Source organism: Simochromis diagramma, unplaced genomic scaffold (assembly GCF_900408965.1).
Source record: "Simochromis diagramma unplaced genomic scaffold, fSimDia1.1 OVJJ01000510.1, whole genome shotgun sequence".
Classification (NCBI taxonomy): domain Eukaryota; kingdom Metazoa; phylum Chordata; class Actinopteri; order Cichliformes; family Cichlidae; genus Simochromis; species Simochromis diagramma.
Genome location: NW_024387326.1, coordinates 91,676 through 104,863, shown reverse-complemented (window position 1 = coordinate 104,863; position 13,188 = coordinate 91,676). Strand labels below are relative to the sequence as shown.

At 37.0% G+C, this 13,188-nt stretch overlaps 1 gene segment (V, D, J or C); it reads left to right on the top strand.

Moving 5' to 3' along the window:
* Positions 1 to 4,201: 4,201 nt before the first annotated feature.
* On the top strand, positions 4,202 to 4,887 carry LOC120717908. The segment is given in 2 exon segments: positions 4,202 to 4,405; positions 4,489 to 4,887. Coding segments are annotated over 2 exon segments (360 nt in total).
* Positions 4,888 to 13,188: the final 8,301 nt, after the last annotated feature.

Here is a 13,188-nt window from a genome sequence, read left to right as displayed (position 1 = left end):
TACTTTTGCATTAGCCATTGCATTGATGGAGGAGGTGATGTATTCTGGGTAATGTCACAGCCAGAGGCTGACTATTGAACTAGCTGTAGAAAATGTGCTACGATTCTTTTCATAGTTGGCATATTTTTAAAATTTTAACTTTTCATTCAGCTACAGTTTTAACATATTTGTCCATTTTCTCTAAATACTGTAAAATCAGTGATGTAAGTTTATGTGTTAAGATTCACTTTTTTTAATAACGATTTTTTAACGATCCTGAAGATACAATGATTCTCTGTACAGGACTGGCTTCTCATTTAATTGCTGCAGTATGCATTGGATCAGACAGCCTGCAGGAAAAGACTGGAATGGTTGCGTCGTGTTTATAGTGATGCTAGTGGCACTGACTATTCCAGCAGAGATAAGAGCAACAGCATGACTTATATGAGACTATCAAACCTAAAGCCAGAAGTCTCTGCAGTATATTACTGTGCAATGTTTAAAGTGCACTGACAGGCTGTACAAAAACTCCACAGAAAACAATTTTGCTAAGACCTGTGGGTGGCAGTAGAATAGGAAGCCACTAACTGTGCAATATATGGCAGTGGGTAAAACACACAAACACTAGTAGATACAAAATGTGATGTGTTTGGTGTTTTATTATTTTTTTACTTCTTGGTGTTTTTAGGGCCATAAATGTTATTATTAGTTAAGAATATTATCCTAAAATCTATCAATAATATCAATAGATTAAAAAGCCTTTAAAAAACGTCATTATCTTAAACTCACTGTCAAGGTGTTGCTTCTCAATACAGTACTAGGTCGCAGTACTTATTCTTAAGTGTTCAGTGAATTTATTTGCGAGAAGAAATTTTAAATCCGAACACGGTATCCACAGTGGTGATATTCTTTTTCACACATCCATTCTTTTTCTCTCTTTGATGAGAGTAGTAAATGTAAAACTTCAGGTGTAGATTGTACATATCTGATGGCTGGGGACAGTGGATTCAATTTCCATAATAGGACTGGTGTACTTAAAACATTTATAAAATCCTCCTGGTTATTAATATGTCACACTTTAACGATGGTGAATTTTAGAATACAGTAAATGTTGTATATGACAAACTGCAAGAATAATAAAACATGAAATTAACCACTTTTGTTGCCTTTACTACTATTACCATTCCTACTAATACTGCTACTACTTATAATATTAATAATTTTTAATTAAAAAGAAGCTGCTCATTTATATTTGAAGTGAAAGTTAAGTGTGACAAAGTGTTAATAATAGTAAATGGATTGCAAATAAAGTGGGATCAGGAAACACCTGATGTTTTTACATGCGTCACTGGTTTCCATTTTGTCAACAAATTTCTATTCCCAAAACATGAATAATTAAACAAAAACAAAAACAGAATGAGTCAATGTAAATCAGCTTTACCGTATCACCTCTACTTATCTGACTGCTTTGAACAGTGAACTCACAATTGAACATGATGGACTGCAAGACAGGACTGTTGCTTCTAACTATATTCTGTGCAGGTGAAGAGTCTTACTGATCTTGATGAAATTTATTTTTTTCTCACTAACTCATTTTACATAATTTTTTATCGTTTGGCTTGACAGGCATTGATGGACAGACTCTGACAGAATCTGAACCAGTGGTTAAAAGACCTGGAGAGTCTCACACATTGACATGTACAGCCTCTGGGTTCACGTTCAGTGACTACTGGATGGCTTGGGTCAGACAGGCTCCTGGGAAAGGACTGGAGTGGATTGCTTTATTAAGTTACCCAAGTGGTAGTGATAAATATTACTCTCAGTCAGTCCAAGGTCGGTTTACCATCTCCAGAGACAACGACAAACAGCAGGTGTATCTGCAGATGAGCAGCTTGGCGACTGCTGATTCTGCTGTTTATTATTGTGCTCGACGCACACAGTGACAGAGGTTGTTATAGCAGCTGTACAAAATCTTACTGTACTCATCTTTCAACCTAAGCATTAAGCATCATTGGTATAATTTTATTATCTATCGTATGTATTATGTTATAAATATTCAAGTACAACATTTGTATTTCACAGACATTTCAATCAGTGTTGGTCAAGTTACTTGAAAAAAGTAATCAGTAACTAATTACTGATTACTTCCCCAAAAAAGTAATCTCGTTACTTTACTGATTACTTATTTTCAAAAGTAATTAATTACTTAGTTACTTAGTTACTTTTTAAAAACACGATTTACAACCTGAAAAGGTGATAAAGCGATAGATCTTTCAGCCCAATTCTACTTTTTCTGCATAATCCATCATACAAAATGTAATCAAATGGAAAAGTATCTTTTTAAAACTTGTTTTATTAGTTTTAATCTTTTAACTTTATGCATCAAGCAAAAATTTAATTATATGCAACATTCTCTGACTTGAATAAATTAGTTTAACATTTAAACCTATTTTCTGCACATTCCAGCACATAAAATAAAATATTTTTTGTGTTTACACTCAGTCTTTCAAATAGATGCAAGTAAAACACAGCAGAAAATAAATAAAGTCAAAGACTCAGCGGTCCTTTTGCTCTATTTTCACCTGTAAAGCAGGACTACGGTAGGCGGAGGTTTACCCTGGTGCAGGTGTGCAGCGGTCAGTTGAAGAATCCGCGAGTTTCTCTGTGAATTTCCCATTACGTCGTTGCGCACTCGGTGCTTGTTTAGGGGTTTTTTTTCGCTGTAAAAAGAAGTTTTCTTCCCACGCACAACGGACGCTAATGTTTTTGTCACTTTTTATGGAATCAAACTCAAAGTAAGGTCAGTACTTCCACGCTTTAAACGCTGCACGCTCATACTCTCTCCCACAATCGATATATGATCCATTGTTGATCTGCACACAGCTGTTGTCACTAACGTCTCACTCGCTTACGTCACTGTCGTGAGACATTCTCGCAAAAAAATCACGGTTTTAGTAACGCAGTAACACAGCGTTCCTACGGGAAAGTAACGGTAATCTAATTACCGTTTTTGCAATAGTAATCCCTTACTTTACTCGTTACTTGAAAAAAGTAATCAGATTACAGTAACGCGTTACTGCCCATCTCTGATTTCAATAAGTTTTTGATATTCTTTGTGTTATATATTCTATAAAACAGAGTTATGTAGGTATATGTCTAATTATATGAAAATCATACGCATATTATACACACATAAGTCCTAAAATCCCAGATGACTTAAAGGTCACCACCAGTTCATCACTGGGCTAACATGGAGTGACAGAAATCCTCACATTTTCACATCCACACACAAAATGATACTTGGCAAGAGGCAGAGTGTGGGGTTCATGCTATGCTATTATATTGGTTAATAGTCTGGGATTGTGACTAAACAGCTCACATTTAAACTAACCATCAGAACCTGCACTCGTAACTTGAAGCCACCAAAGGAGGAGCTGTAAGACCATGCATTATTTTGAGACAGCAATGCAATCTTTGCAAGTACTGTATCAAGCATAAATTTGGAAATCTGTGATTTGTACCAACTTGGCAAAAGGTAAGGAACCTACAATATCAGAAAGAAACACCAACAATCATGTGACCCCCTACGAGAAAGCACTTGGCAACAGTGGGAAGGAAAAACTCCGTGTAACAGGCAGAAACCTCCAATAGACCCAGGCTCAGAAAGGAAGCCAATCTGGAAAAGATTATTTGGGACAAATGTGGTTTGTCTTTCCAGTGCCTAATAGTACTCTGCAGTATTTTGGATGTTAGGTAGATTTTAGAGTTACCTGACAATTAAGAATTGTAATACTCCACCCTTAATAAATGCATGGACTAGCTTTTCATCATCACACTAAGGCAGCATGTTTCTCATTTTAATTGTATAGTATAAATACATGAATACAGTCCTATATATATATAATTTGCACACTGCAAGACATGCTCTTCAAGAATGACTACAAGATTCCTCTTGTAAGAGATTTGCAGGTTTGCCCAATGAACTTGGTATTGACTGATTTTAGAAGTAGCTTAGTAGTGACCATCCAGGGCATTATGTCTTCAGTTTAACTAGTTGTTTTGCATTATCTAGCTTGATGGATAAATGGATCTGGGAGGAATCTGCATAACAATGAATAACAATAGTGTGCAGTATTGTCAAAGAGAAGGGGAAGCGTACAGTATATAATGTAAATAGTATTGGTCTGAACACAGAACGCTGTAATCTCTTCTTGTGAGATGAAGGATGCTAGAGGACTATGATCTGATGAAAAGTAGTTTCCTGACTGAATGTAAGTCATATTCAAATCATCCATCCTATTTCTCACCTTATAAGAAAGTGAAGTGCGTCCGTGCGTCAGTGAGAGAACAGAAGAGCTCACATCAGTTACTTTAACATCAGCCATGATGTCTGTGACTCTGATGCTGCTGCTGGTAGTTGGATCCTGTGAGGAGATGACTAATAAATGCAAGTGAAATGCAGAACATTCAGATAAATAATGGAAATAATGTTTATTTCTTTGTCTACAGGTGTGTACAGTATTGATCTCATCCAGTCAGACTCAATGGTTGCGCAGCCTGGACAGTCTGTAACCGTCACCTGTCAGGTCTCTGGTTATTCTTTGACTGATCGCAACTATGCAACAGGTTGGATCAGACAGAGTGAAGGAAAAACTCTGGAGTGGATTTGCATCGGTGGGGGTAACGGTGACATGGCTCAAAACAATGCTTTGAAGAACAAGTTGCTCCACCACACGTACACTTCTACTTCATCTGTAACACTAACAGGAGTAAATTTGCAGCCTGAGGACACAGCTGTTTATTATTGTGTGCGTAGCCCACAGTGACACAACCCACCCAGAGCCCTGCACAAATACCTCAAAATAATGAGAATCCACCACAAATTATACATCTGATTAACTTAAGATAATTCATTCCTCTTTCCTCCCTAATTAAAAACAAACAAACAAGCATTTTACAGGTTAGCAAAAGGAACGCATTTCTTTAAGTTTAGTAGTAAAAAAAGAGCTGTAGGGTTTTTGTAGGGTTAAACAGTTAGATCAAATTACCCTTTCTTGTACTATACCTTGTTTTAACCAGCAATTTGTCCCACATAAAATAATTTTAATTATTATTTTTTGTATTATAGACATGCATTTTTTTAACCTGATTGATAGTTTCATGAATCAAAGGGTTCTTGCAGATTACTCTAGCCTTAAAAAAGAAATCCTTTTGGCCTATTTTTCAAAATTTTACCTGAGAGCTGCTGATAATGGGTGTTGCTGAAGGAGGAGTGTTTGTGCAAACCTTCAGATGAAGCAGACATCTGGATGACTGAAAAGCAGTTTGAGCTGACTCCTCCCTGGCTCAGTCTATGCTCTGTTTGCCTACTGCGTGATACCATCAACAGAAGCTAAACAAAAAGCTCTGAAAGCCTTTGTAACATAAATACACCAGAGGAGGAGCCCTCAGACCACTAATAATTTGAAGAGAACATTAGTCCAATTATAAGGTCTTCTGTTTACTGTAATATAACTGTTGATGTGGAAATAATACAAAAAAGATACATTATTATAGTGGTGATAGTCACATATGGTTTCATAACTCATTCATTTGTTGAAAAAAGGGTTTTTTCCATCCTAAATGCAGATATTTAACTAAATGTTAGAATATAAGTGATTTATTTTAGTCATTTACTTTCACCTGTAATTAGGTGACAAACTATGGTTTGTCAGATTATTATAATTATTTTATTATTATCATATAATTACGGATGGATGAAAGCATTTGAAAAAAATCTGTTCCAAAGCATGCAGATGTTGCACCCTCAGAGTGTCATGATGCAGCTTTTGTTTTTTCATTTCCAACAATTCAGTTTTGGAGTTTACATGAAGCAGGCATGCCATCACAGAACGCAAGTATGGCGAAGCTTGCGGCTCTCCAACGGGAGATTGAGAGACCAGTGTTGGACTGTAGAACTGCTTTGAAATTCATATGAGCTAACATAAGATGAGATTTTTCATGTGCTATGTGCAGAGGTGTTTTTTTCTGTTCTCAGACTGATCTCCCTGCTGGAGCTCAGTCTGGGGGGGAGTTATTTTTTCTCCTTATCTTTCCTCATGTGGTGCATTTTCCATTGTTATACCTCTCTGACCTGGTCTTCCCCATGTGATGTTTTGTGTAATGTATGTATGGTCAGAGGGTAAGATGGCGCCACCATTGCGTGCAATAGGTCGGCAAGCCTTATGAATTTCCCCTTGTGGGACTAATAAAGGTATATCAATCAATCAATCGCTAACCTATGTTCTCTGTTGTCAAAAGTGTTTAAAAAATCTCCACAGAAAAAGCACTTGCAATAAACTAAAAGTGGTGAATGTCAATTATGTATGAACACATAGTATAGTTGACTAAATTCTGCTTAAATATAGAAATATATTCTTTCAAGCTGCTGGAGCAATTTCAGGCTGATCAGAAATTTGTGCAGCTGCAAAAATATTAAATTAGAAATTTGACTTACTTATGGTTAAAGTCTTGTTTGGAAAACCTCAAAAAATTATCCTCTGGTCAAAATTCTTTGGTAAGATGGAAATAATTTGAAAAAACTGATGGGATTTTTCAGATTAATGGCTCCAGATTTCACTTAATGACACCCAGAGAGAAACCATTCAAGCATAGATAAACACCCATAGCTTTTGATGTCTGAGGGTGACATAGGCAATGGCGGATACTACTGCACACTCATTTTGTTTTTTGTTCTGGCCCTCATGTGTTACTATGTAAATAAAATAATAGGTTCTAACATCATGAATAATTCCAGTACACATGTAGACTGCTTTTCTTTGGGTAGGAGGAGTCAGTGTAAAACTTTCTGAATCTCACCTCTACTTATTTGACTGCTTGGAGCAGTGTGCACACAGTTTGACATGATGGACTGCATGACAGGGCTGCTGTTTTTAACTCTCTGCTGGGCAGGTGAAGAGTTTGAGCTTACTTTAATAAAGTTTTCTTTGTGTTATCGACATATTTCATATTCTGTTTTCTTGCTTGTAGGTGTTAATGGACAGACATTGACAGAATCTGAGCCAGTCATTAAAAGCTTGGAGAATCTCACACATTGACATGTACAGCCTCTGGATTCACATTCAGAGACTACCCTATGGCTTGGGTCAGACAGGCTCCTGGAAAAGGGCTGGAGTGGGTTGCTTATTTCAGTGGTGGCGGTGGTAGCACTAAATACTACTCTCAGTCAGTCCAAGGTCGGTTTACAATCTCCAGAGACAATAACAAGCAGCAGGTGTATCTAGAGATGAATAGCCTGAAGACTGAAGATTCTAGTGTTTATTATTGTGCTCGAAAGGCCACAGTGACTGAAGTAATTTTAGAAGCTGTACAAAATCCTACTGTATTATTTTTTGAGCTCATTCTAAATATTGACATATATTAATATTCAGGCACCACATTTATATTTCACAACTCTTTTATATTCTTCATATTCAATGTGTAGATATGCTATCTATCTATCTATCTATCTATCTATCTACGCCTCTTTGTCAGTTTTGTTGAATTGTTTCATGAATATGATGTGTATTATGAATTGGGGTATAATTGTAACTTCTCTTTCATATAGGGCGTGGATCCTGTGCTAAAGGAGATAACAAGGGAAGAACTGATGCATGTTTTCTGATTTGGGGAATTTGAACAACTCCTATTATAGCTGCCATGCAGCTACTTTTTTTCTTCACTCTGTTAAGAATGTGCTTAAGCAAAATGGATTATTTGACAAATCAGATAATCAGTCACACACCAACTCTTCACACTTACAACCAATTTAGAATCACAAAGTAGCCAAAAGCACATTTTTTGGACTGTTGAAAAAGAGTCAGAGTACCTGGAAAGAACTGACAAAGTCAAAGGGAAAACTTACAACTCCACAAAAAAAGGTTCCAGTCAGCCAGGCAGGTTTCACCCGGGAAAACATCTTGTGAGGTTGCAGTGGCAGCAAACACAGTCAACATTTAGGGATTTACTTAGCTGGATGATTGAGCATGCATCAAGACATATGAAGCTTTGTTTACTGATGAACAAAAAGGGCTGTAGTTCTTTTCTTCTGAACAAGGAGAATTGTTGTTATGTGTCGCTTTAAGGACTTGCTTAAAGATTTTGATTAGATTCTTTTTTATTCTTATTAAGTAACATCAAATCTAAAATGTGCTTTGTCGTTACAAAAGTTAAATTGCATAACTATATATATATAACTATATATAAATGACAAATGACACATCCTGGTTTTTATCTGTTCTTAAAAATATGTTTTTACTTGTTGTTACACATGGTTTCAGTTCCTCTGCAGTTTTGCTGCTTAAAGTATCCCTACAGCTTTGTCTTCACACAGCTGCAAGACCTAAAAACTGTTTTTTTAATGCAAAACTATATTCACCAACAAGAGGGCACCAAAGCAACAGGTTGCATTGTAACCCTAACTGTATAGAAATAGACAATCAAATGCTTATAAAAAAAACAACACAGTACAAAGCTTGACATAAAAGAGAGGTGCACACCACTGATGTTGCCAAGACAAAGACAAAATCTTCATTTTTCACTGTTTTCCAAGTATTTATAGGATTGTTCTCATTCAGTCAAAGTAAATAGTTGTACAACCTGGACAGTCTAAAATAAGTCTAACCACAACTGGGTGAGGAGATGATGTTGCGCTTGTTCTGTACTTTTGTATTTTAGAGGTTTTACTGGCAAAAACAACTTCTGGCTCTGTCTGGAAACTGTCCTAAAAAGTATAACTTTGAGCGAACCAAAAATATTTTTTCTGCTAAGGAGGAGGAGTCCATGCAAAACTGATATCTACAATATCCTCATATTGGTGTAGAGCAAAGGTCAGAAGCTCAATCGAATACATACACACTGCAAACTGGACAAAGAAAACAGACTTTTACAATGACCAGATCTGCTTATTTAGTTGTTTCTTTCATTGTGTGTTCTACTTTGGCTGGTAAGGGTATATAAATCTGTTGGACAAACACATGTAGATGTAATTGTTCATTGTCCTAATCCGTTGTTGACATTTGTGTAGGTACTGAGGGGTCAAACACTGACTGAGTCTGAACCAGTGGTTAAAAGGCCTGGAGACTCACACAGACTGACCTGTACATACTCAGGATTTGCTGGTGACATTTATGCTGACTGGATCAGGCAGGCTTCTTTAAAAGGACTGGAATGGATCGCTCATATTGAATCTAGCAGTAACTCCTACTACTCTCAGTCATTCAGAGGCCGATTTACCATCTCCAGAGACAACAGCAGAAAGCAGGTGTATCTGCAGATGAACAGCTTGACGACTGAGGATTCTGCTGTTTATTACTGTGTTCAAGAGGCACAGGGACACACGATGATGCAATGCTGCACAAAAACTTTATGTGTCAGATTCATTTTCAGAGATACAGAGTCATTATTAGTTATTTGTATCTGGTAACATGAATATTCATTAGTACATAAAGCTAACATATTGACACACACAGTTTTAGTTCCTCCAAAGCTATTGTTCCTTCAGTGTCAAGTTAATCCTTTGTTTTCACACATCTGTAGAGACTGAAAACATCAAGGGTATTTTTACGCAAGCCAGCAACAACAAAATATTAGTTTATGTAGAACTCAGTCTTGGATGCTAGCATGTTAACACTTGCACAAATACGTAGTTTAAGTAACAACAAAAAAGAACGCTTTAGGTTCAATTTAGTTCAGCTTAGTTAAGTTTCAAATATGTTGTTTTTAGTTCAGTTTTTATCCCCAGTGAAAACCTCACATTATATTTAGACAACACTCTTGTTTCAATGGGGGCCTATTATAATTTTATTGCAATTCTGATTTTAAAAAACATCTTCCATTAAACATATTATTTGCTAATGCACAAGGAATTAGGAGTTTATGTCAATGTATGCCAATACAGTAAACAACACTAAATAAATGAGAAGTGAACCTGCCTACTATTTGGGTTCACAGTATGTAAACTTTCTCATAAACCATGTTTTCTATAGTTTTGCTGCTGCTTTTTACAGCTGGATCCTGTGAGTCACAGTCATCATTCTTTTGCAGTATAAACTGTGAACAAAAAAGCTTTTTGCAACAGATGTGAAGTGTGAACAGCCGGTCACTGACAGCCATCCTGACTTTGACAGCATCAGGGCATCACCTGTCTATTTCCCTTTATTGGGCAGCTTCCAGCATGATATTCACTATATTTCATAACCTGCAACCATGAGAGGAAGAGACCTGCAATCTTTTATGGCAGAAATCTGTTTTTCTATTATATAAACAACAGCAAATCATTCATTGCCAGTTATACTCTGCAACATAAAATCTTTATTGTGTACAATGTAAAACATTTAACATTTCTAGTAGTTAAAATTTTCAGTTCACATCTTTGTTCAAAATGATGAAAATCTACAAAGTAACCTTTTCCTTTATACATCAGTATTTCAAGTAACATCAGAGCTAAATTACTTACTTACCAAATTACTGTCACATATTTAACTATAAAAAGCTATCCAATCCAGATTTCTAGTTCCTCTGTCTCTGACATGAAGAAAAATGTCAGAACATTTTACAAACTTTAGAAATTCCACTGTGTTTGCAGATTCATTGTCACTGGTGCAGATGGAATGATTTAAATTTACGCTTATTTTTTTGTCTCTTGTGACATTTCACTGAAAGGTGTTTTTTCCAGAAATAATTCCTTTTAAAACTTTGTATAACTTAGCATAAAGACTCAATGAAAATATTTTACAACCACCTAAAGGTGGCAGAAAATTGAACATGAACTGATGTGAAGGCCTGAAATACATGTAACCATGTACACACTATAAAAGGATTGTTGTTGTTGTGTTGTTTTTTTTTTCTGACTTTGTATTTCAGTGGGTCACAATACTTTTTACTGCAGGGCGTACACATGGTGTTGTGTTTTTTGGTTGTTTTGCCCAACCCTGTGCCATATGGTTGTTCCTGTTTGTAATAAATAGGTTCAGGGTTTTGTTGCTGTTTAATTTTCAGCAATATGTTCTAGGAAGACTTTGGGGGAAGGTCCTTTAGTACCAACTGAGCATGATTGAAACTCAAGCTGACCCACCCTGAGTATTGTTGCTTAATTTTATTAAGGTGGCGAAAATATATTATAGATGAGTGTAAGGGGTAGGGGTGGGGTGTCTTAGCTACAACTAACAGATATTACCATATGCCTGTTGGGTAAAGATATTCGCTCCGAATCAGGCATATTCAAGTGGGGTATTTATGTAACATAAGACGGAACTTGAAGATAAGGGCAACTTTGTTTGTTACTTGGTAGAAAAAAGATCGCATTGATCATAACAGTTTAATTTTGACCATTTATTTATTTTATTTAAAGTTGCCAGCTGTCATACCAGCTGCAGTTCATAAAAAGCGTTTTTAATTTTGGTTTTTGTGGACCCCCCCCCCCCCCCCGTGCAGTATCAAGGAGTCTGGGTCTTTGCCTCACAATCTTCAGAAACTCAAAACAAAGGGTATTTTTTAGTCAAACGCAGTAACAACAAACTTTTAGTTTTATATAAGTTTTTGCAAGCGAAGTGGATGTCAAGCTGTAACTAACAAGTCAAAAGGTTTATAACGCAGTACAGAAAGAAATACGTTGGTTTTATTCATGCTGTTTAAAATAGCGTGATTTTGATCATACTCTAGAGAAGGAGGACGTTACATCATTTAGGAACAGATTGCTGCCCCCCCTAAATAGATACATTTTTTATTTCCATGAGGGCACTTTAGAATTTCTTTTTTTGAAATTCTTATGTTATAGTAAATAGCTTTTGCCATGAACGTTAGTTTCTTTGCTAGTGCTTAACAATTACCTTTTAATCCTGTGTCATTAGAATGAAATATGAAACAAGTATTAAGTGCTAGTAATCAAATAGGTGGTGCGCAAATGCTGGCCAGGAGATCTAACCACAGGGAAGACCCCTGGTGCAGCGTGTGTAAGATGCCCTGGAGGAATCCAGCATATAACACAGGTGTGCAAGAATGTTGGAGGGCAGGTCATACATTTGCACAGCAGACCAAGGGGGCACGTATACCGAAACGAGTATGCAGAGTAAGGTCTGGAAGCCCCAGGTCAAAGGGGTGCTCGAGCGTGTCGAGTAGCCGAGCTAAGATCCTGTTGGACTTCCGGATACAGACGGAACAGACTGGGATGGCTAACCACCGGACACAATGGTAGACACAGAAGAAGACGGCCGTAGTGAGAGAAGAGAGCTATATACAGGTAAGAGGTGATAGTAAACATCAGAAGAAGGAAGATGAAGACTTAAGAAGTACCAAGGGCTCAGAAGAGCTTGAGAAGATGTGGAGTGAAAATGATACAGTGAGGGCCCACGGGTAAGCAGAGACAATCGGTGCAAGTTACCCCCCACCCCCCCCCCAAGCTAGGCAAGTGGGCTCCAGGCAGTCCCAGAACAACATCTGAGATCGCTGTCCGAGATAGAGACTGCTACAAAGAGGCTGTCGTCCGTATTTTTTATATGGTCCTGATTCCAGGTAGTTGGACATATACTGAACACAATAATGATATAATATAAAAACTATCTGATTGAAAATTACAGCAATAAATTAGTTACAGGTGATTACTTTTGCATTTTAGCATTTGCCTTGATGGAGGAGGTGATTTATGCCTGGGTAATGTCACAGCCAGAGCTGAACTATTGACTAGCATGTAGAAAAATGTGCTAACGATTCCTTTTCATAAGTTGCATATTTTATTAAAATTTTAACTTTTCATCAGCTAACAGTTTTGTAACATATTTGTCAGTTTCTCGAAATACTGGTAAATCAGTGATGTAGTTTATGTGTTAAGATTCACTTTTTATAATAAACGAATTTTTTTAATAAAAGGAGATTCCTGAAGAGACAATTGATTCTCTGTACAGGACTGGCTGCTCATTTAAGTTGCTTGCAGTATGCATTGGAATCAGACAGCGCTGCAGGAAAAAGAATGGGAATGGTTGCGTCGTGTTTTAGTGATGCTAGTGGCACTGATATTCCAGCAGAGATAGGAGCAACAGCAATGGACTTAGGATGAGACGATCACCGAAAGCCCAGAATTCGCTGCAGTAGGGATTCCTGTGGCAATGTTTAAAGGGGCACTGACTAGATGTACAAACTCCACAGAAAACATTTTTCTAAGAACTGTGGGTGGGC